The sequence below is a fragment of the Cryptotermes secundus genome, unplaced genomic scaffold (assembly GCF_002891405.2).
Source record: "Cryptotermes secundus unplaced genomic scaffold, Csec_1.0 scaffold286, whole genome shotgun sequence".
In the NCBI taxonomy this organism is placed as follows: domain Eukaryota; kingdom Metazoa; phylum Arthropoda; class Insecta; order Blattodea; family Kalotermitidae; genus Cryptotermes; species Cryptotermes secundus.
Window position 1 is genome coordinate 928922 of NW_019736399.1, and position 25042 is coordinate 953963.

A 25042-nucleotide genomic window follows, 5' to 3' on the forward strand; every position below is an offset into this window, starting at 1 on the left:
ATATCCAGCTGCATCGTACGATGCAACTCTCTCTTATATAATGATGTGACTTGGTACTGCTTCTGGGAAACGGAGGGCACGATTTTATTTTTGCATTTCCATTCTGCTTTAGTTCCATTTACTAGTTTCTTAATCTGTGAACAGCATGACTGCTACATTCATTTAGTTGAGAAAGATATTCTGTCCTGGCATTTAAATGTATTCTTACAGAATTTCCTTGCTGGCTACTGACTGGATAACTATAGACTTCTGAAGGAAGTACCATCTCAGGCAGCACGAGAATGGGATATAAAACACATATCATAGAACACCTTTGAAATATATATTCCTTTAAGAACAGAGCTCTAATTCATGTCCAGGACAGTAATTCCGAAACCCTATCAGTCTGAGGCTCTCTTTATATTAAGAAAAAATACAGAGGCCTATAAATCCATAAAAATGACTCAAATGTGAAGGACCTGAGGTTCCCACATCGGTGGTTCTTCTGGGATAATACATTGCGTAGCATGTTGAAAGTCAACTTACATTTCAGAGCAACATGTCACCTCAATCTTCAGGGCCAAAGAATAAGCAGAGCATGAAACCAGCATGAAAACAAGTGGCAAGTGGAGTTTGGTTGACTTTCAGTGGACTACACAGCATTATATCCCAGAAAACAGCCTCATTCAAAGCAAATGCCAGTGCCCAATTAAAAAAAAAATAATTATTAGTAATTCTATATGTTATCTAAGTACTTATTACACTAAATTTTATGTTTGTATTCTAATGTCGCTTTTTAGAAATAAAAGTAATTAACTCTTTGACTGGCGCGAAGGGTATTTAAATCCCACCCATCCTGGCAGGCCNTCTCTGTTATTGGACTGTTTTCCAATAGTTCCTACGCAGTATGACTCCCACTAGGGGAACAGTTTAGGATATCCTTTAGAGGACACAGAAAGAAATTTACAAAAGTACAAAAAAAAAGATTCATTGTCTAACAGTTCTGGTGTTCAGTTACTTGTATTTTTTAACATTGCATACAGTCTCACTTAACACAAAATCAGAATACATAATCAGTATATTAAATATAAAATTGCCTTCACTGTGAGTAAAGTCTAAAGCTTAAAATTATGGGATATTGGCAAGATAATCTTTTACATTGGATGGATCGAGTCTTCTGAAACCTTGAGCATCACAAATTCCAACTTCAATATTATCTGCTGTCATTTGACCTTCAAACCCTTCCTTCAAGGTCAGAATTGCAGTATGAACAGCATCATCCAGTTCCAGATCTTCACTGTACCTACAGAACCAAAACAAAGACATAACTGTCATTTAAGACAGACAGACATCTAGATACTATACACCAAAGAGTTGCATGGATGTAAGAATACTTACGAAATGCAAATAGAACATAAAATGACTGAAAGAAAACACCAGTAAGCAAAGGATACTGAGATATCCAATGGTCGGAAGGAAAAGTGAGAAGTCAGAAAACAGGTCTACCTTTTTTCAAGGAATGTCTTCCCATTGACGAAGTTCTTGCCCATGGCCGTTGCTTTCCATGCAAAGTAGGCTCCAGACGGATCACATTGAAACAGGTACGGTTTCCCCTCATCCCAACCACATATCAGTAAGGACACTCCAAACGGTCTCACGCCACTAAAATGTATAAGAGCAGGGCAACAAGTCAGCATGTCCTCATGTTACGGAAGGGATGTGTTTCAATTTGTCTGTGTCCTGCAAAGCATCGGGGCCAGACCACAAGGCAACACATCTAGGAAAACAGTTATCTTCAAAAGGAATGATTTTGGCACCATAAGCATATGAATCAGAGAGCCAGGAAAGCACAGTCCTGGAGGGCCCAGCAGTTAGAGTTCAAGCCCCATTAGGGGCAACATCTTTCCCCTCTCCACATAGTCCAGACCAGTTACGGGGCCTGCTTAGCCTCCTATCCAATGGGTACTAGGAGTAAAGCAGCTGCAGAGTGAAGCTGACCGGTCACCTCCAACTAGCACCAAGGTCAAGAATACATCGATCTATACATCCACTCCCCCATACATTTTCTTGGCACAGTGCTTCAGCAGTTAAGGACAGGGACAACTTTAGGCATCTGAATTATGAAAAATGCTGATTTAAAAATAGTGACGTATTTGCGCTATGCAGGACACCCCTCCAGCATTGACATAGCAGCATCATAGCAACTGCCGCTGCTATGGTGACAGGCAAGTCAACACTCCATCACCCTCACCCGCGGTTACGTAACAAGGGGACACCGCTGTAACACGAGGCAACAGGGAACATTATAAAAACAGGTTGAGCAGTATGTGAAGAGAGTGTGATCAGGAGCGACACAATGTGGATCATGAAGTCGCCGAGGTCAGTTTCAATCTAGCAGTCACCGAGTATGGTTGCATTGAGTGCATGGCAGGGACTCCAGCAGGAGAAGTATTTGTGATACTGCCGATGGCAGTAGTTGTGGAACTGTAAATTGTGTAATTGTGAGAGTGAGTGTTCAATAAATTCACTAGATCCAGAAAGGCGTGAAGTTATTTGTCGCGTGACCTACCCAACATGTGACAATATATTCAATTTGAAAATAAACATTTTCTATCATATAAGAGACATGTAATCTACACTCATATAAGCTCTCTACAAATGTATTTCTTCATCTTCCTCCCTCTTTACCTCTGTTCTGTTTCTTCAAACCATGCCCTAAATTTCAAACAGATAAAATTTAAAGTCGTCATACCCTGACTGGGTGTACTCCTGCATCACCATGGCCACGCGCTGCACCAACTGTGCTGTCGGGATGGGCTCCCGATATACCAAAAAGTACTGCTGTGCCATCTTTCGTGCCCCTTTCACCAGGAGACGATAATCCGGCCCCATTCCTGCAAAAGAGATTCACAGGAAACTACTGCCGCATTAAGAACCCAGTAACAAAGAAGTTGGTTGAACATTACATCAGGGGGTCTCTTACGAAATTATTCAAAAAGGAAGTTTGATTTCATCAATGGCAGACTTGTAACTGAGCAGTTTAACTTCTGCTTCCTAACTCCCTCTAAATACATACCTTTTTAGTTGCAACAGTATGTACTCACCACTATATATCATTCCTATGTGGTTTGTTATCATCTCAACCTTGTGAACACTGTGTTCCTCATACAGAATTGATTTGTGCTTATTCTCTGTAGCAAGCACAACTCCATTGGAGGCTACAAAAAAATCAAAATATAATATTCATATTCACTGAAAACTCCCTGAATTGCATGATATTCATTACAAAGAAAACAATGTAAAACAGCCCAAATATGTTAGATTTCCTTGAAGTAACAGAAGTAAAAATCAAGTCCTTCTTTCGGCTTATTTTGGACTTCATCCATCGTCTGGTATGTAAAAGACAAAAGAAGTACAGTATACACCATCGTCAGAATCCTTTCAAGTCTAACCAAAAATCAAGTCATCTCTGAAACTCGAACACTAAGCAGTGCAGCATAGTTTGAGTTCATGTCACGTAATATTATCTTTGATATCAAGGAAATAGGCAGAGAGGACAGAAGGTGGATGGAACTGGCTCAGAATCATGTTCAATGGTAGGCTTTGGTATTAATGGTGTTAAATCACTGGATTCTACTACCTGGGATTTAGTTGTGAGTCTGGGAATAACTGATCATACAGTCAATATACTCGTAACTGTTGAAGTACTGTAAGTATACCTTTGATGCCAACAGATGGAGCTCCTGCTGCAACTGCTGCCAAAGCATATTCAATCTGCACCAGTTTCCCTGAAGGGCTGCAACAGCATCAGTATGAACTCAAATATAGACCCAAGTTTCAAAAATATATTTATATTTTTATATAAATGGAAGTCATCAGTATATATTAAAAGTTGATACACCCATTCAGTGCTAATCTCTAAATGACTTTCTTGCACCTTCCTAATGGCATATAGTAAAGAAGCAAAGTTGAAATAAAGTTACAATGTTTCTGACCATTCCAAAAAAGGAAATACATCACAGAAATGTTTACTGCATGCATCATTTAACACATTTTAATCAACCCAACAAATTTCATAGACTGAACTGAATGAAAATGTGTATTATTTCTCTAACCACACTGCATGATGTCTTTATGTCTATAAATAGCTCATGTAGTTCCCCATTGTACTGTATCTTCCAGATGCTGAATATCTGATCAGTAGTTGATACATTGCATTGAAATGCACACTGCCATTCCCCAATAATTTTGTTTACATAAGCTTTAGAGAAGAAATGTTGGATGTTTTCAATGTAGTTCACAACAGTGATATTCCTCATTATTTGGTTCAGTCAGTGTTACCGCAATCTTCAAAAACTGGGACAATAACAGAGTCTTTCCACTATGTTAATTATTATGCATCACCCCTGACTTACTATAAAGTCACATCTTTGTAAATTAAGATATTAAAAATGAGCTTTACTATTAAGTCAACTTTACTCCCTGGGGATGCACCGATTACATATTATGTTCACTTGGGCCCCCCCCCCCCGGTTAGAAAAACTAACATTAAACATATAAGCACAACTGCACCAGTCAAAATGAGGTTATGTTTGCTTAAAATTTAAATCATGAAATAAAAATCTGCAGTCCTAAAGAATAATACAGCATATAAACACACATATAGCAAAAGAAACTTTAAGAAAATAATACTAAAATGGAAGCAGCTCTCCTGTTTTACAAATACACAAGTCTGAGTAAATTACTGATATTTCAGCAACATTTAATTTTCGCGAAATGTAATAGCTATCGTGTAATCTTGTTATACTGAAACAGCCCTGCAAATACATACCTAAATGTTGTCAACGAGAAACTGTACCGCTCAGATGCCATGATTACTACGCACACTTCACAACTTGAATAACCCCATAGATAACACACTTATAGATGCGTAACTCCAATGCTGTTGCCTAGTGGGGCCAAACAAATTATGCTGCCATCTATGTAACAACTACCGGTAAATACAACGGCGACGTGCGTGGTGTAACCAGTAGTCAGATCGGAAAGGTTACCCACTCTTCAACCTTCAAAATACCTACCACCCCATCCATACCTCCAGTAAAACTAAAACTACACACATTCCACGAATTTAGAAACCCTGATTCGCAGAGGAACCTTCACCGTCTTTATCACTCTTACTGAAAGCCATAAAATATACATAGCGACGGGCTATGGGCTGGAAGGCCCGGGTTCGATTCCCAGCAATGCTAGATTTTTCCTTGAGACCCATCCATCCTCTTATCCAATGGGTACCGGGGGCTCTTTAACCGAAAGGTAAAACAACAGGGGCGTGAAGCTGACCACTCATCACCATCTAGTGCCGAGCTCAAGAAAGGTGAAGCTGTACCTTTACTACCCTGTGTCGTGAAAACATAGTGCTTAAGTAATTAAGCACAGGGACAGCATCTATCTATGAAGAAAGCAGTCTTCTGGGCTTTGGCGCCGTGTATATGTTGTGTTAACCGACGTTTCGGAGGNCACGTTTATATAATATGCAACTACAAGCCATAGCTTCTATCAATTTATGGACTCTATCGAATAATTCGTACCACACATAATTCCACAGTCATCAACGTATTCATCATCATTCACACCTTCATCCGTGTTTTTTCGTTTACACCATTCGATAGTTCTCACTCGATTCGCTCGATTCTGGCCGCCACCAAGTCGACTAGCTGTAATGCTAACGGTCGAACGATAGTCTGCCTCTTCCCTATTGGTGAATTGTTACTTCTGCTAGTAAAATAAATTATTATTATTGCTGTTACAATTGGGCATCATATATTTACTGTTGAAGAAAAGTAATTGATTCTCAACACTATATCAGCGTTTTCCGATTTAGTAGAAGAAATGTCTACTGTGCCAGATTCCAGAGCATCTCCGATGTCTGATGCCCCATCAGAAAGCGGGTTTACAACTTTGTCTTTGCGGGATAAAGCTTTAATTAAAAGAAATATTAATAGACACCATAATAGCAATTTCAGGTTCGTATACAAGTACGACGTGTAAAATTCATGTATGTAACTTTAATTTAGGATACTGCTAAGTGTTATTAGTAAATACAAATTACAGATTAAATACAGTAAAAGAAAACCTCATTTTTCGTGTTCATTTACCAGATATTAATTCTAACATCGTAAATTTTATTCCTGTGAAGAGGTTTGTACATTGTATTCTGTTGTAGAGCCGGTTATGTCCCAGTCCATGAGCAGTCACTCCACAAAACTGGATTACGAGGCAGAAAAACATATGCCTTCTGGACACTGGTAATGCTACTCTTCTTCCTTGCATTGGGAAATTTACTACTGACTTTCATCATTTTGGGTGTACTTCGTCTTGGTCAGGGCATGGAAAGCCTTGAACTTGTACCAGAGAAGTCACTTATCATGTTTTATGGAAATACAGACTTGGACAGGATATACAAACGTGATGGCAAATTGGAAGGTTTTTCCGAATGTCCCGTGGAAATGATAGGTGACAATGGTTCAGTTTATATTAATCTTGTAGACAAGGAAGGCCGGTTGACTGAACCTAGGATAAACATTAATCTCAGCATCACCACAGTAACTGGTGTTCATTCTTTTGATGTTCGTGATCCTCTGACTGGACAATCTGTCTTCTCAACGGGCTTCCCTAATTTTGGACTTCCTCGTGGTGTGAAGAAACTTGACATCAGGATGGCACAAACTCAACGAATTACAAGTCCTGTGAATGCCAGTCTCTTCCTACGTTCGGACACCTACACTCGGCTTCGTGGTACTGAGGGCACACGTATGGAAGGTCGGGAGATCGTGTGGTCAGCAGATCAAGATATTTATCTCAAAAGTGTTAATGGAAGCGTAATTCTGAGTGGGCATGAAGGTATTTCTGTTGATATTAAAAGCATTCCTATTGCATTAGGTGATGGAGGAAATCCAGCCTCAGTGCAATATAAAGTATGTGTCTGCATGCCTGAGGGCAAACTGTTTCGAGTCCCTGTTCCGTCTGGTGGGAATAACATGCATGTTGGATGTCATAATGTGAATCTCTCGTCCCAAACCAATCCATGCATGTAACAGTCAACTGTTCAATGTCGACTGTAGAATATCTAGTCATAATACTTTGTTCTTATTTGTGTATAGAACAGCTAAAACAGGCTTCCATGTGAGTGAACATATTGTCTAATTAGAGTGTAGAATTTGTATGTACATAATTAGTGCTGGGAAGAACATATTGTCTATGTGAAAATCATGATTGCTGTATACTGGGATGTGATGCCATGTGTGCACCAGACAGAGGCAGCATGCCCCTTGAAAATGTACAAAGGTACATGATGTCACATCCCAAAATACCATATTTATATTGTGTCCTTTATGTCTTGTGTTTCAGTCTGTATGATGAAGCTAGCAAGAACTGTAAATAGCTATAATGCAATTTAGTCATGCATTGACGTGTATAGTTTCCAGTAGTGAAGAGTGAAGCTACAACAGATTTTCCCAATATAATATCAGAACTGTATCACATCATTGCCTCTTTTGGGGGGAGGGGGGGAGGTGAACCAGCTGACACACAAATGTTTTGTCCAGAATTTGTAGGTATGCAGCTGATTAACTATCATGACCAAACTGAAAGACAGTTGACTTTTTTTATGGCTGCCATGTTATTGCTCTATATTCTACAAAAATTTACCGTAAGAAATGTGCATATTTTATGAAGATCTATTCATCATGCAAAATTTAAGGAACAATTTTTGTCGTTCATTGTCATTTACATTTGATATCTTTAGAGAATTGGACTCTCATTATTTTCGTGACCTTAGAACACACCTCATTACCACTTCTGTGGAAACATACAAAGGTTATATACTCATTGTCATGGTCCCCATTTATTTCTTTATGGGGGGGGGGATTGACTTGGATTCAAATTGATCAAATAAAATAAAAAATAATTGTCTGAAGCTTTTTTGATAAAATGCCCTGTTATCATTAGTTTCCAAGATATTAAGCATGATGGCCAGATACCATGAATATACATATATTATTATAAAGAATATGATGTGTATAGCATACATGTATCTTACCACATTCAGTACAGAACACAACACGTCTAACTCTAGATGTTACCAATTTCAATTAATTTACTCAAAACATACCAAAGGTATGCAAAGTCAAAGCACAGTATTATGAAGGCGAGACCTGACGCATCACTAGGAGGAGAACATTTTTCCTGTTATAAGTGAAATATAAGTGAAAATTATATTTCAGAACTATATGATCGACCTAATCGACCAGAAACCTTAGAAGTTGAACCGGAAGAAGAAGTAGATACAGACGAGAAAGGACCATATATTTTACAAAGTGAGGTGGAAAAAGCTATCAAGGAAATGAGGAAGGGAAAGGCTACAGGAGATGATGATGTACCTGGAGATGTGCTCAAGTTACTGGGGGAAGGTGGTTTGAAAACACTGACAAAACTAATGAACACCATATATGAAAGTGGAGAGTGGCCCAAGGACTTTACAGAAGTTACAATGATTGCCTTAAAGAAAAAGACAAAAGCTACAAAATGCAGCGACCATCGCACAATAAGTCTTATTGCACATACAGCAAAGATANATGAATATACATATATTATTATAAAGAATATGATGTGTATAGCATACATGTATCTTACCACATTCAGTACAGAACACAACACATCTAACTCTAGATGTTACCAATTTCAATTAATTTACTCAAAACATACCAAAGGTATGCAAAGTCAAAGCACAGTATTATGAAGGCGAGACCTGACGCATCACTAGGAGGAGAACATTTTTCCTGTTATAAGTGAAATACCTCTAAAGTCGTTGTGTAAATGACTCAGTTATCAAACCACATACTAACCTTACTGTCCCTGTGCTTAACTAATTAAGCACTACGCTATGAAGACGTGGGGGTGGATGTATAGCTCAACATATTCTTGACCTTGGCACTAGTTGTACGTGAGTGGGTCAGCTTCATGCCATGGCCACTTTACCCCCAGGGAGAAAGCCCCGTTACCCATTGGGTAAGAGGCTTGGTGGGCCCCATAACTGGCCTGGATGATGTAGAGGAGAAAAATCTTGCTCCTACTAAGACTCGAACGCTGACCCCTTGACCATCCAGCTTATAGCCAGTCACTATTATGACTGCGCTCAAAAGCTCTAATACCAAAGTCATTCACTGGACACAACCATCTACACATCTGACTACCAGTTTCAGAAAGATCTGAGAATAAATACTTGTATCATCTACCAGGAGAGGGACATCAGTGTGATTTACAGCCTGACATATCCATTGGCTATAGGTGTTTGTCAAGTGTTTGGCAGCTGCAGATCTTCTATGATGTTGAGAGAGGAGCTGCAAACTAACATTTTGCTATAATGCAATATCAACATGATTGAATCCTCTGGAGGGTATATATGAAGAAATGTGTCATAATTTTGACATGATAGGTCTGATGAGGTCATTGGATTTTTCAATTGACCTAATCCTTCCAGCTGCACTACGACCTGGGGCTGACTCAACCTCTAACAGAAATGGGTACCAGGAATCTTCCTGGGATAAAGGGTGGCTTGCACATAAGGCTGACCACCTCACCACCATCTGTGAGCGGACTGTCTAGAGAGTGTGGGAACCTCGATGTCTCAAAACCCTATTGGCCTCCATGGCTTGCTACAGGGATAGCTTTGGTTTTTTTAGGTTAATGAACATTCTACAACATAGATGAAACAAACAGAATTATATGATTCTTTCAGATATATTTTTAAGAACGTGAAGTTAATTTATGTATTGAACATCTATTTCTAGTGTAATACATGACTGTAGCCCTGATGTATGTACTAAGATACCAAAATTCATCATGTGATTAGTCACTGTGTTCAAAGTATTATGTTTTACATGCATCATATATTAACACTGTAAGCAGATACAAAATAAATTATGTAATATTAATATACTGGTGAGCAGTGATTTTTACATCCCACATCTACGGTACAAGATTTTGGGGCACAGAAATGATGCATGATACAAGCCAGTAACAGAATGGATCATGTCAAGATTTACATTCATCGCTCTTTTTATTCGGCACAAAATTGATATAACTACACACATCAAGTACAATAAGAAAATACACAAATTGACAGTAAATGCACAATGAGACTGAATATGGTGATGGCGCAACAGTCTTGTCACAATCTAAATATGTGATCAAAACAAATATTTCACTGGTACAGTAAGAATGTTTTTCTTACTGCTGTGCCTAGTTATCAGCTGTTTCCATAGCTTCATCTCCACCTCCATCAGCCTCCATATCATCTTCCTCACCATCCTTCTTTTCTGGGGGTTTCTCATATGCCTTATCAAGAGGAGACACTACCACTCCTTCCCATACTGACATTTCAGTTGCAATCCCTGAAAGAATAATTATGCCAAGTCTGTGTTCAAAGGAATAAGTAAAACTGTCATACCATTAATAAGCAAGAATGGCCTTAAGTATCTGTCTAAATGCAAGAATGCAGCTACATCCCCTTAAACAAACAAACTCCATGATTTTAGTCCGCAAGTGAACTATACCGACCAAGCGACTACCACTCGTCGGCGAACTTTTGCGGATAGAGGGTGTCGGGTGGTCAGCACAACAAATCCCCATGGCCATTAATCTCGGATTTTTAGACCAGAACCGCTATTTCCTTGAAATAGCTCCTCAATTATCATCTCAAGGCTGAGTGCATCCCGTTCCAGACCCAGAAAAAATCTGGTAGCGTCGGGAATCGAACCCGGACCTCTGGATCTGTAGCCAGGAACACTGACCACTAGACCACAGAGGCGGTCACATCCCCTTATCTAGATATTATATAGTTTAAATACAATAATTTCTAATAATTATGGGCCTCCAACTTAATAAGCAGTTACAATGCATTCCTAACCTTAGCACTGTTAAGAAGGTGAGTTTCCCATTCCACCTGCTTTACCCCAAGAGAATGAACTCTTAGTTCCCACTGGATACAAGGCTGGGTTGGCCCTTGACAGTGGTGAAGAGAAAAATCTTTGTACCTACCAGGAATTATATCCTGGTCACCCAACCCATATTCTAATCACTATAATGACTGAGCTACCCGAGGTCCTGTAGTTTTGATGATGTACTACTATTTAAAGTTGAGCTAGAAGCATCTCTCATGAAAACTTTCTTCAAACTATATCACTTGACTGCTTCTGGCTCCATTCAATTTCATTCAAATGCCTTGTCATGCACATGAGCAGAACAGTCACCTATCATGTGACTCCTGCAGGACGCTTACCAATCTCATTCTGCAGAAACTCCATGACTTTAAAAAAGGACAAGAGGAGAAGGTGAGGGAAAGCAGCAATGTGGTGGGATAACTCTTCAACATGCAGGCAGTACATGCTATACCTGAAAAAACAGCATAGCCATTATAGGATAATTATCTCTATGCCAAACCATGCAGTGCACTGACCTGCTTCACCGCTTGGCTCATCATCTGGCCAAGCACAATTGTCCATTTGTGTATCATTCTTAAGTTTAAAGGGGGGATGGAAGAGCCCATGCTAGCCCTACAGGATGGTCAGTGATGCAAAAGCATGAGGTAGAAAGAAAATATTCTAAGCATTTTCTTTGTTATTTCCCACGATGCACTGACAGCTATTCTGCCGCACAAGTATTAAGAAAGCAGAGGACGAAGACTCTTACTGTACCCCATACACGCTCTTGATGAATGAGGACAGAAGAACACTTTCCTGCCAGTAGCTTACTTGACTGGCAAGGAATAGAAATTAGTATATAAGCCACACTGTCAAGTGTATATTTACATGAATCCAGAAGTGAGAGAAGAACATTCACTACAAACAAATCCGTACAAGAAAATGCTTGTTGAAATAAGCTTCTTGTTATAGGCCACACTCATTATATGACACTTCTATTGCATATGAGCAATTACTTTACTGACAAGATAGAAGTTACTATAACAAAGTTAAAATGAGAACTTGAAATATCCGTACCACCCAAATCTGAAGTCGCTACGCTATAACTAAAAATATTTTAAACATGTAAAAGCCTTCAGTGTGTTCGTTTAATAAAAAACTGTGGTCTTAGTCCGCAAGCAAACTATACCGACCAAGCGACCACTTGTCAGCGAAGTTGTTGCCAACTTTAGCGAATAGAGGGTGTCGTGTGGTCAGCGCAATGAATCCCCACAACCATTAACACAGTACAAATTATACTATTCTTAATTACTACCAGTCGAAACTTACACCAATACAGATGCTGATGAATTAACATTCATACTGCTTACATCATTTACTTACATGAGACCGCAATTATCCAGTTGGGTAAAAAAGAAGGGGGGGGGGGAAATAAAGAAGTATATCTCTATAGACAGCAGTATTTATAAGTTACCTATTTTAGTTAATTGTACCAATATTGCACACCTTCACAAATATCCACTTATTACACAGAAAGTTAATATATAAAATACGATACATTCCATGGATGCAGGAATGAAATACACATACCTCCATGCCCTTCAAGACCCAGGATACGCCTGTACCCACCATGAGCTAGGACTCGTAGCAGAGTCTGGGCTGTTAGACACACCATGTCCTGCTGCTCAAGGCTCATGGCTGTGTGCACCCGAATGTTTCCTCCCTCACATGGGTCTGAGATGCCTACCAAGAGCATACAGATATGTAAAGTGGACAATTAATGAAATTTACACATGTAAATGAATAATGGCATACATAAAGTTTAATCAAAATCTGTCAAAGGGTTCAAAAGATGTATGTACAAGTTCATGTAGGTCAGTATGTAAAGCGGTCCTTAAAAATACGTAAACCTAAATAAAAAATAAATTAACAAAATTTAGTCTTTTTGAAACAAACTTAAAACTTAACAGTTTTACTGCCTTTATTATATGGAAGGTTAACAGTATTTGCATTCTGAACATTAGAAGGTAAAGGTAAAATTGCTCCTGTGCTTAATTAAGTACCATGCCATGAAGATGTATGGGGGAGTGGCTGTACAGTTCCATGCATTTGACAGAAATGAGTGGTCAGTTTCATGCTATACATAAAAAAGGTAAGAAGTAAAACTATCCCTGTAAGAGGTTGTGGAGACCCACAGGGTTGTGAGGCGTCAAGGCTCCCACATCTTCTAGATAATCAGCTCACAGATGGCAGTGAGGTTGCCAGCCTCATGTGGCAGCCACTCTTTTCCCCCAAGAAGATTCCTGGTACTCATTTCTGCTAGAGGTTGAGTCAACCCCAGGGCCATAGCGTGGCTGGATTAGGTCAACTGAAAAATCTAGTGACCTCACTGGGAATTGAATTCGCAACCTTCCAGCTCAGAGCACAATGCCTCAACCAACTATGCTATCGCATGCCCCCAGCTTCATGATATACCTGATTTAACACAAGATAAAGCAAACCCCAGCACCTACTGGACAAGAGAAAAGTCTGGCCCCAGAGCTGTCTAGGTGTTGTGGATAAGCAAACAATCTCTTGCCCCTGCTGGGAATGGAAACCCAATTGCTCCTCAGTCATTCAGCCAATAGTCTAGTCACTATATTGACTGAGTTAGCATGGCTTCTTTATTGACATTAGACCTATGATAAAACTATTAATCTACTTTTGATTTTCAATTTAGTTGCCAAAACTGATACATACAACCTCCAAGACAGGATAACTATCACACCAAGAATCAAAGTCACATAAAATTTAGAGCGGTCCAGAGTACACTAAACACACCAGCTGATCCAGGAAGAAAAAGACCGGCAGCTAGAAGCTGTAAGACCCGTCGATAAGCCTGGTTGATAGGTAGGGCCTGACGACTTGGATTGTTCATGATAGAACTGTGGGCCTGCAAACAAACAGAAAGATTTGTAGTTATAAAGGAATTTGATAGCACAGGTTGGGCTTCTCAAATCCATCATTCCATGGAAGAGCACCATGCATGGTCCAGCAGAAGTTCACTTTGGATGATGGCCCCTAAATATGTTCCAAAAAGACCAACAGGTGGCAGCAGCCGTGTCAGTAATTCTTGTAGGCACAAACACTGTACTCTATTCCTTGTAACAGTACCTTGAATTTGTTTAACAATGGTAATACATTATAGTTCAATGACTTATTTAGGTATTTTGGTGTTATAACACACTAATCACATGTGGTTTAGGAAGTTCACTGGTCCACCTCCAATCTGTTCCCAAGGGGGGGGGGGATGAGAGTTCCAACATACACCACCACTTACACAGCAAGAGAATAAGAACACAAGCAAAATGATTCCTCTATGACTTTTCATATCAAATAACCTACTTAATTACTATATTTCAAAGCATAATTCACATAATTTCTCCTCAAAACTTTCTGATTAAGAACTTGGCTTCACAATTTAAGAAATTGAGATGCCATCACTGTCTACCTGAATTATTTGTATAAGTGAAACACTTTCTCTGATTAACTCTTTGACTGGTGCTGGCGTGTTTTAACGCTGGGGTGATGCCAGCCGTTCCCTGGTGTTGGCGTGTTTTAACGCTTTGAAAATCTCTTCCCTTATTTGCTCTCTCGGCACTCATCAACCAAAGACATATATATGGTAGTTTTTGTGCATGGTTGTAAAGAACCCTTGTAAACTTTGTGGGGGTCTATATTACTGTCAGAACCCTCCGAGAAGGAAAAGTTCAAAAAATATTTCACATTCATTCAGTTTCACCATGGCTTCTCGCAGCAAGTGTCGACGTGTTCCTACAGACCAGCTGGAAAGTGTTGTGAAGGAGATTTGTGCTGATGATGATAGTGGCGATGAAATAATGATTCCTGAATTGGATGAAGTTGATAGTGACAATAATACAGTGATAGACAATGATCCACAAGACAGTAATGATGAACATTTAGTTAACACGAGTGCGGTGCCTGACACGCCCAGAAAAATACAAGAAGAGAAATTACAAATTCAAAGATTTTATATTGGACTGTGTAGAAAAAATGACAGAACCAAACAAACAGTGTGGAGAGGGAGAACAGTCAAGGAATGAAGTGAATGACGAAACTAATGCGTCAGACTCGAGTGCAGTCACGCCTCCGCACGCGACCTTGAAAAGACCACCAGTGAAAGACCCAGAAAATCGTCTAGAGGGTGGCCTGAAAGTTCACAAAATGGTCCATGTTCCTCCCAGTAACAATAAGAAGAATGGTGCCATGAGAAAGTGTCGAGTGTTTGCTAAGCACAAGATTAGAAAAGAAACAAGTGTCATGTGTGCAAGCTGTGGTGTGGCTCTCTGCAAACTTTCATGTTTCAATGTTTATCACACGAAGAAAAACTACTAAAAAGGTATGGAAAGACATTTATTGCATAAAATATTGTCTTTTTAATAGTTCCTGAAAATTTCATTTTTAAAAACCAATTTTTGTTGAAGTTGTTTAGAAAAAAGTAAGCACATGCATCTTAGCGACATAAGGTTTAAATGGCCTGCCAGGACAGGGGTGGGATTTAAATACCCTTCGCGCCAGTCAAAGAGTTAAATCAGAAATAATATAGCAACACAGTTGCCCCTGTATGTACTAAGCACCATATCCTGAAGTTATAAAGACAAACTGGAGGTACAGCTATACCATACTACTTCCTTTCTTCCAAGTTCAACTTCAAAGCAACCAACAAAATCAGCAACTAGTGCTACTTCTATTACAAACTTCACAGTAATACAGATACAGTATGCACCAAAACATACAGTACTGAAATGAAAAGACGTCCTGTTGATACCACTGTCCATTCATGTGAAGGCCCCTTGCATGACAGAACCTTCTCAAATCCTGAAGAAATGGTCCGATCACTATGTCCCTGTAGCGTTTGGATGATGGTATCATCCTCAATGAAATAGGGGCCTAATATACCACATGCTGACAAGGCACACCATATCATCACACATGTACTATGTAGCGGTTTCTGGACAATAACATCTGGCCACTCAAAACCAAGGAAGTGAGTTGTCTGGCAACCACTTCCATATGAGAGGAAATAATACTCAACTATGAATACTTTTTCCTCCGTTGAGAGACCCATTTCCAACAACTGCACAACACAACTTCCTTTCCACTACTGGGAACACGTGCGGCTGAAGCTATGTCCCGTTGACAAACACACATGCACGTCTGAGATGCGTGAGTTTCAGTACTGCATATTTTGGGGCATACTGTATTATAAAAACATTCAATGTAATCGGTTTTATTTCCTTAACACTTAAATTTATGCTTTTGCGTGTGAAGTGGGAACTCTGAAGTTGATATTTTCCAAAACAAATATCCTATTCGCAACAGTTTTCAGGTTTTCACAGTGGCAAACAATCATATTGTGGTCTCCTCAGTTGTAACATAGTGTCTTTGGGGGTGGGGGGTGAATACCAGCATTCCAGAGGAACACACTGCTACCATCTGCAGGGTAGAAGGAACTTCTTCAAGCCTTACAAGTGTTCCTCCAAAATCTCAGTATCCACTGTCCGAACTACATGGTGTCACAATGCAGAAGACAACAATGTTAATCTTACACCTACTTTGTACAGACAACACTGAATTTACTGAATATTGCAGCTGAGTGACTAGCACAACTGCTTCTTATTCAGGAGGTTCAGAGTTCAAAATCTAGTCTCAAGACTGAGAATTCTGAAGTTCCTGTGATTTTGCTCAGGTTCTCCAAGCAAATGCTGGGATGCTGCCCTAAAATAGGTCACAACTAGTTCCTTCCACACGCTTTCCAATTTTTCATTCAGTCATCTCAACATGCTACATAATCTATAAAAGGTAAAGAAAAAGCTATCCCTGTAACGGGCCATGAAGGCCCATAGGGTTGTGAGATGTCAAGGCTTCCATGTTTCCTAGACAATCGGCTCACAGATGGCAGTGACGTCAGCCTTATGCACCGGCTGCTCTTTAACCCCAAGAACATACCTGGTCTCATTTCTGTTAGAGGCTGAGTCAACTGAAAAATCCAATGACCTCATCAGGAATCAAATCATGACCTTCCAGCTTGTAGCACAGAGCCTCAACCAAGTACACTTTGCACGGCTACATAAACTACTTTTGAAAAACTATCATTACATAAATCAAGAAATGGTAATACACTCAACTTGCGATTATCCGGGATAATGGTGGGGATGGAAATCACGATTAATTGAAAACCCGGTTAAGACAAATGTTATTAAAAGTAGTACTGCAATACTGTACCTTCATAATACTATAGGTCTACCTGTATTTAAATTTATTCAACCTCATTTTTATGTCATCTCATGGCCTATTTAATACTTTTTTTACATTACACTGAAGTATGAATTAGTTATTTCAATCAGAGTGTTCAACAGCATCCAACACTTTTTACGAATATTCACACTTAACACTTAAAAAAATTTAATACTGTCATTTGCTTTTTCGCTGCATTTTCCTTTTTACGGATATCTGTACGAAGCCTACGTAATATTAGCTTGTCACTTAATAAACTATTCTCTTCACTCTCAAGATAGTCTAGTAAGGATTCCAAATGATTAAGAGCAGCACCATGTGATATTTTCTTACTAGCAGCACTGTCCACCTCTTCCTCATTCTCACTTTCTTCCCGCTCTTCTGGCTGCACCCCCACTGAACTTATAATTTTGTCACTGCTTAACATTTCAAAGCCCAGCTCACACGACTTTCTATNTCGCAAACTGGTTTATCTGCCCCCGGATAATCGAGAGTTGTGTATTTAATTTATCTCAAACTTTCTTGTAGTTAAAAAATATGTTTTCAAAAATAAAATTTTGGCATTGTTCAGTTTCCAGTTACGTAAATGGTAACTGTAGAGCATGGTCATGCAGAACATTAACAATGCAGCAGTACTGTGAACCATGTGACATTACAGAAGTAAGATAAAGAATGTTACTGATCACTAAATATGAAAACATACCAAGAGATCTAGCATCCATGGTGAGAGGGGCTCAAAACCTTCAAATCTGTTTCGAAGGTCCCGAAGAAGTCGAATCAACACCTTGATCGATGAGTGATGAGCATTTTCTTCAAACCAACGGCTTGAAAAGAAAAAGTGAAGAAAAGACTATATATCATAACAGTAATAAACTCATGACACAAGAACAGTCACACAATGTTTCTTCTTTATATCCAAATACAATTTACTGTCAACCCCATTTAACATTACTCTACAGCAGCAACTCTGAAGCAAAAATACCCTGCTTTAAGCATACAGAGCAGGTCATGGTAGCCGAGTGGTCTAAGGCATGTACTGTCTTCCCTTGCTCAGAAGGAGGGATCATGGGTTAGAATCCCATACAGGGCATGGATGTTTGGTATGTGTATGTTTATTCTGTGTTTGTGTTGCCCTGTGTTTAGGTAGCGGCCTTATGACGAGCTGATCACTTGTCCAAGGAGTCCTATTGTCTGTAAAAATGAACATGAAACTGAGAAATTAGCCCTATGCCCCAAAGTGGGAGTGAAAAGAAAAAAAAATTCAGAAACATGTTCTTGATAGTCACGGCTGTGACAACCTCAGATACCACTCCTTCCCACTGTTAATTCCATACTGTTCTGGGTTTGTGGCTTATTTTATTATGCTATCAGCATCAAACTGCAGGATGGTTGATGAATAATGAATTGGAAAGGTTCTGAAAGGAAACAGTTGTAGCCTGGGGTACTATTCTTGCACTTGCGAGGAGGGCCTTAGGAAAATCTGTTAGCATAGCTGATATAGCAGCTAAGACTCAGAACTATAGCATCTCATGCTGTATTCCTACACCACACTTGCATGACAAAGGCAGAAATATGTAATCAAATGAAGTACACTTACTTTCTTTAAACAATTTTTACTATTTTGAATCTCACTGCTCTAGGCTTATCATTATAAAGCTAATGCTACTACAAATGCCACATAAAATAGCCTCAGAAATGATTTTTCTTTCAGTTTTTCTCAAATGTAAACCACATCAAGAGATGTTTCAAAAAGAAGGTGAAAAACGTAATGAGATTCAGGCTGTATTTCATACTGAGTATCAGTTTTGGTTTTGCAGTCATTAATTGGTCTAAACTCATACAGTATGACTTCCGATTCATATACAAGCTGAGGTTTACCGGACCAATATGAACAGAAATTAAATTCCTCTGACAACTTTTAGTCCACAGTCCCCACTCATATTAAATTTCACTGAAATATGATCAGTATTCCGGTCTAGAAAACCAAGATTAATGGCCATGGGGATCCGCTGCGCTGACCATGTGACACCCTCTATCCACTGAAGTTGGCACTAACTTCACCGACAAGCAGTGGTCGCTCGGTTGGTATAGCTCGCTTGCAGACTACATGCCATGGAGTTTGGTTTAGTTTTGGTTTATGCTCAATATTTTCTGAGCAGCAACATGCAGCACAACTGACATACAGCAAGTCCCATGCATGTGTTCACTCTCTATACATAACACACAAAACTAACCTGTGCCTAATGGCTGCTAGATGACTCTGCAGGATCTTCTGATCAAGATGCAGCTCCGGGTCAAGTTTGCGCAAGTTATGGTGAACTGTGGTCATTAATATACGCACTGTCGCTTCTGAGCTGCTCACTTCAAATCCCCTATCATTTGTCAACACTGATAAAACTGGAGATGAAATAACATCACCACCATTAAAATTACATAATTATAGCAAACATAAAATTTCAGAAATAAGCAATAAATAGCACTAGTGTCACAATCACTTTTACTTATAAAACAAAGTCAGGTAAAACTATACTTACTACAACACTAACAAACTTGTATCCAAAAGTAATTAGAATGACAAAGTTGAGGAGGATGACATGGCCAGGGCATCTAGCGCAAATGGGAGGGAAAACAAATGCATACATTGAAGAAAGGACTCGTCTTGGATGTGGCGCCGTGTAGATATTATGTTAACAGACGTTTCGCAGGAAGGTATCACCTCCATCTTCAGGGTACAAGAAAAAAGAAGAAAACCCGCAAGCAAAGAACCAGCGTGAGCAGGTGCAAATAGACTAATGTTGAGAATAAACCCAGCTGTATACGAGCGGGAAGGGAAGGAAGAGGGGCTACATGGGAACTCAGTAGAGAGGAGAAGGGAAGGGTTTGGTGTGGTGGGCCAGCAGGTAGCGGGCTAGAGCAGGTTATTCTTGATATTAGTCTATTTGTACCTGCTCACACTGGTTCTTCGCTTGCGGATTTTCTTCTTTTTTCTTCTACCTTGAAGGTTGAGGAGATGCTCTCCTGCGAAACATCGGTTAACACAATATGTACACAGCGCCACATCTCAGAAGACTGCTTTCTTCATAGTCACCGCTCTGAAAACCTCTCAAATCTTACAAATGCATATTGTTTTGGTGGGGAAACGGGAGGTAGGTAGAAGGGTATTATTAAAATGGATCTTCAGGAAATGGGATGGAGTGGTATGAACTGTATTCATCTGGCTCACAAGAGGAACCAGTGACGGGCTCCTGTGAACACAGTAATGAACCTTCAGGTTCCATAAAATATTGCTACACTCTTGAGTAGCCGAGCAACTGGTGGCTTCTCAAGGACTCAGCTCCACTGAGTTAATTAGTTACTTATAATAATAATGTAATAAAAGCAAAATTGCTCTTAAAGTCAGCAGCAGGTCAAGATGGGTAGTCAGTTTCATGACCCAGCTGCTTTTCTCCCAGGAAAAGTAATCCTGGCACCCATTATTAATAGGCTGGGTGGGACAGTTTGGATATGTTAATCACGAAAAAAATTCCTGCTCCTTCTAGGAATAGAACCAATCATACAGCACACAGCCAGTTCCTATAATGACTGCACTAGCCCAGCTACCTTACTAAAACAAACCCCAGACTACAGCAAGCAGCTAGTCACTGTATTTGGCCTGAGTAATTTTAATAGCAGGACGTAGGTCACAGCAAACATAAGCAGTAAGGGAAAATAAATATTATTGGTATAGTAACTATAACCAAATTATAATCTATAACACCCAGACCAGCTCTGAGGCCAATCCAGCCTTCTACCCAGTGGGTACTGGTGTTTATTTCCTCATTATGAAGTGGCCAGGGCATGAAGCTGACCACTCACCTCCATCCAGTACCAAGATCAAGGATGGCGGGGCTACACCTCCCCTCCACCATAATATAGGCAACCCAAGAACCTAACTTCACACACATTCCAACATGTCACAAAGTTATCATTCGTCAGTCAATTGCTCTGTCTCATCTGACAACACGGAGTCAACGACAGTATGTGATGCCACTTCAAGGCTTCTCCTGAATACGGAATGCTGGTAACTTAGTAAAGGAGAGCTTGGCAGCCTGCTGACAGTGATGACCACATTCTAATCTTAAGCCTATCATAAGAGCTGCTACTTATTTCTCTTCACTACACATTTTCAATTGCGACGAGCTGATCACTCATCCAAGCAGTCTTACAATCTGTAAAATGGTCACAGAACTAAAAATCAGAGGCCAGGGCCCAAGGTATACTGTAGAGCCAGTGAAAAAAAAAAAATTCAGTTACCTTCATGAGGATCTTGGGACTTCAGATCTTCGTGCACTTTAATGCCAAGGGCTTCCACTGCTTCTCTGGTTGGCAATGTCTTCAGAATAACAACTATGTCCGCTACATTATGTCCAGTCATCATCGTGCCTTTCTTAAATGAGCCTACTTGACGAACTTCTTCTAATTGCTACAAACAATAATGAAAGCATTTATTTTTCTAAGTTCATACTGGGGTTACTTTAAACAAAGTAGGACCCCCCTTGAAAAAAAAAACACTACAGAACTTTGTTTGCAGACAGGCAGCAGAATTCCCTGCCTTCTTTTTTTTTGGCACGTTCTTGGTTTTTTCTAAAATCAGCTACAAAGTGGTTTTGTTATATTCATTTGGGTTTTGGATAATGTCTCTGATTACAATATTTTGTTATATTTTATCGTCCTGTTGCACTGATTTAAGTCCATGATTTATTTCACTGTCTTTTAGTGCATACACTTATCTACCTCACTCCTTTCTCCTGCACTACATCGTTTCGGCACAAAAGTGCCATCTTCAGGTGCTTATTCGATTAACGTCAAACTAGTTCACTGCATGCCTTGTCTTCATATCAAAATAATTAAAATATATATTTATCATATATACCGACAAACATCAAATATTAAAAATATTAAAATTGTTCAGGATTTTTCCTACGTCGTATCTCACTTCTCGAGTCACCTCTAATCTCTTCTGTCNGACAAGGCATGCAGTGAACTAGTTTGACGTTAACCGAATAAGCACCTGAAGATAGCACTTTTGTGCCGAAACATGTAGTGCGGGATAAAGGAGTGAGGTAGATAAGTGTATGCACTAAAAGACGGTGAAATAAATCATGGACTACAATATTTTATTTATATTTAATTATCAGCTTATTTACAGGCAATGAATGAGTAATCATGATATAATAATAATGTAACACACTTCATTTCCTTGGGCTTACTAGTATGTCTATATGTATAAATTACAAGTTCAAAATATAGTTACACCTATTTATATTACAATATAAACTCCTTACTTAATGTACAGGTACCACTTCTGTCAACTATTCACTTTACTTACACAGGCATCGAAAGTCCCAGGTGCAACAACTAAGTTGTCCATAACAGTCTGAATTTTGGTAACCAAGTTCAGAACCGATGTCTGTTCATGAGAAGATGGGGACAGGTCTGTGTTCCTCTTCAACAGAGCCTGTTACGACAAATAATGTCATGTACTTAAATTATGAATTTCTACAAAATGGCAAATACTCTTATAACTGTCTTATGTTTGTTACAAATTACACATACACATAAGTAATTTATTACCTGAGTAAAAGCAGCCTCATCTGGCAAAGCTTTAACTCTAGGGAATGCAGACTCACAAAGTGCAAGATCAAATGGATGTCGAGGTACAAATGGCTTTACTTTAAATGGTCCAAGTCGTCCCATTCCTCTTCCCATACCACCACGTCCTCTTCCTCGAACCATATTTGCTATTACCTAGTAACAGGAGAAAAATGCCACAGTTCATAAACTAACGCAAAAAGGCCTTAAACTTGCAACGCTGTCTTGTTTTGGTTATTTCTCGTAATCTTCAGAAACACTTCAACACATATATATATCTATCCAATACAAAAATGTGTTCCTCATATTACATCAAATTTATTTGACTCAAAATACAACACGAACACTTATACAGTATACTACTAATAATACAAACAATTGAATTACTTGTTACTAGCCGGCTAGCTTCATATATGTTTACAATGGCGGCGTCTATTAAAACCTTCCACTGCCTTCTATTTCGTTTCTACGCCCAATTCCTAGAATGTCTGCCGTTGTAAATGATAGCTAAACCAGTTTGGGTTCGATTGTGCATCGCGAAAATTACTTAACGATCTGGAGAGGGTACACACGAAGGAAACTGGCAACCGCAACATAACCGCAATTTCCGAGAATTGTTGAACAGCCACAATTTGCGCTGCTCCATTCAGTAACATGTGTTCAACTCAGGCTGTTGCGGTTTCATTGCGGTTGCCAGTTTCCTTGGTGTGTCCTCGCCCGTAATAACGTGGATAATCACGTTCATCGAACAGATTTGATGAAGCCTGAAAATCCTTGTTGGAGAGGGGAGTTATTTTACGACGCTGTTTCTGGACTATATATTATCGAATGTTAAGGAAGACTGATGAATGTTAAATTGGAAAGAATTTGAAAGGAAGTGGACGAGACCTACTAGAGTACTATCTCTGCATTTGATTGGAGGGACTAAAGAAAATCACAAAGAATGGACCGAAGAGAGATGAAGTGACAGAAGTTGTGCATAATGAGGATCTTCATAACTTGTACTCTTCGCCAAATATAATTAGAATGATCAAGTCAAGGAGGATGAGATGGGCCTGGCGTTGCAAATCTGTGGGTTTCAAGAAGGGTGGGGAATTTGTTAATCAACTGAGCAATTATTAGAATCTGTTGGTTGCTGGGTTAGTTTTTTTATATTGTTGCTAGTGGGGTGGGACTAAGTCCCTTGTACTGCGGCCACTTCTGGCCTATTGTACCAGCCCCAGATGATACGTGAGGGTGATTGTGGAGCAATTGGCTGAATGAAGATTGGCAGGGGAATCGAAGTACTCGGAGAAAACCTGCCCCAGCGCCACTTTGTCCACCACAAATCCTACTTGACCAGACCCGGGATCGAACCCGGGCCGCCACGGTGGGAAGCCAGCGACTAACTGCTTGCGCTATAGCGCGGCCTGCTGGGTTAGTTACTAGTTTAGTTAATTCTTTGTAGGGAGATACAAATTACTCACAGCTTGCTTTGATAAATAACACACATTGCGCAGTTTATTTGCGAGATTCCTTTGGTTCTGAGACGAAAGGACGATACCTCCCCCCCCCCCCCCAGATCCAGTAACCAATTTTACTCTGTAATTAATCGCATTGTGGTTTCAGTGAGATAAGAATAGACTTGTATCGTTTAAACAGCTACACCTTATAAAGAATTAATGAGTGTGGTGGAAGAAAACTTTTATTTTTCGGTGTTGAAAAATGGTAATTAACTGCATTGGCGTCTTTAGTAGTGCCATATTTCTACAGTAGATGTCAGGAAAGCAGCAATAGTAGCAACAGTCAGTTGTGTTAAGTTGCCATCAATAAATACGAGATGCCGCTATGGTATAGTTGCCCTTGGAGGTTGTTACAATCTCAGATGAGATAGGATTCTTCAGCAATGATTATGGTTGCGGCGGGAAACGAAGCTGACGGCGAAACATCAGACTGTCTGTGGTGGGGACACGGAAACGAAGATGAGCTACTTATATCAGGTGAGATGCATTCTGGAGATGGTGCAAGCATCTGCCAGTCTTCATACACTAACACCGACTGTACCATTTTACGTGATATAGTAAAAATAATCCATTTTCTTCCATCACATTCTATTAATTTAAACCCAGACATATTGTGATTTGAAATTAGAGAACGTTTTAGTGAAGACGCTGCAT

At 39.6% G+C, this 25042-nt stretch overlaps 4 protein-coding genes across 4 annotated transcripts in view; 2 read left to right on the forward strand and 2 right to left on the reverse strand.

The window, feature by feature from the left end:
• Positions 1–965: 965 nt before the first annotated feature.
• On the reverse strand, positions 966–4916 carry LOC111869842 (proteasome subunit alpha type-2). The gene is made up of 6 exons (XM_023861670.2): positions 4811–4916; positions 3699–3775; positions 3084–3197; positions 2732–2873; positions 1486–1641; positions 966–1282 (listed from the first exon to the last, which is right to left on the reverse strand). The coding sequence occupies exons 1-6, from the start codon at positions 4849–4851 to the stop codon at positions 1108–1110; spliced, it is 705 nt and encodes a 234-aa protein (XP_023717438.1). The 5' UTR covers positions 4852–4916; the 3' UTR covers positions 966–1107.
• Positions 4917–5521: 605 nt separating this feature from the next.
• Positions 5522–7656, forward strand: LOC111869861 (beta-sarcoglycan). The gene is made up of 2 exons (XM_023861700.2): positions 5522–6002; positions 6203–7656. Exons 1-2 carry the CDS (start codon positions 5869–5871, stop codon positions 7071–7073), a joined length of 1005 nt encoding a protein of 334 aa, XP_023717468.1. The 5' UTR covers positions 5522–5868; the 3' UTR covers positions 7074–7656.
• Positions 7657–10071: 2415 nt separating this feature from the next.
• LOC111869854 (interleukin enhancer-binding factor 2 homolog) lies at positions 10072–23380 on the reverse strand. The gene is made up of 9 exons (XM_023861684.2): positions 23274–23380; positions 22869–23042; positions 22624–22752; positions 21549–21717; positions 19490–19652; positions 17959–18079; positions 13779–13890; positions 12549–12701; positions 10072–10430 (listed from the first exon to the last, which is right to left on the reverse strand). The coding sequence occupies exons 2-9, from the start codon at positions 23028–23030 to the stop codon at positions 10279–10281; spliced, it is 1161 nt and encodes a 386-aa protein (XP_023717452.1). The 5' UTR covers positions 23031–23042; positions 23274–23380; the 3' UTR covers positions 10072–10278.
• Positions 23381–24790: 1410 nt separating this feature from the next.
• LOC111869860 (angiopoietin-related protein 1) overlaps positions 24791–25042 on the forward strand; it is a 39755-nt gene continuing 39503 nt past the window's right edge. Inside the window, exon 1 of the mRNA XM_023861699.2 lies at positions 24791–24865. Coding sequence (XP_023717467.1) covers positions 24848–24865 — 18 coding nt within the window. The 5' untranslated portion in view covers positions 24791–24847. The remainder of the gene's footprint in view (positions 24866–25042) is intronic.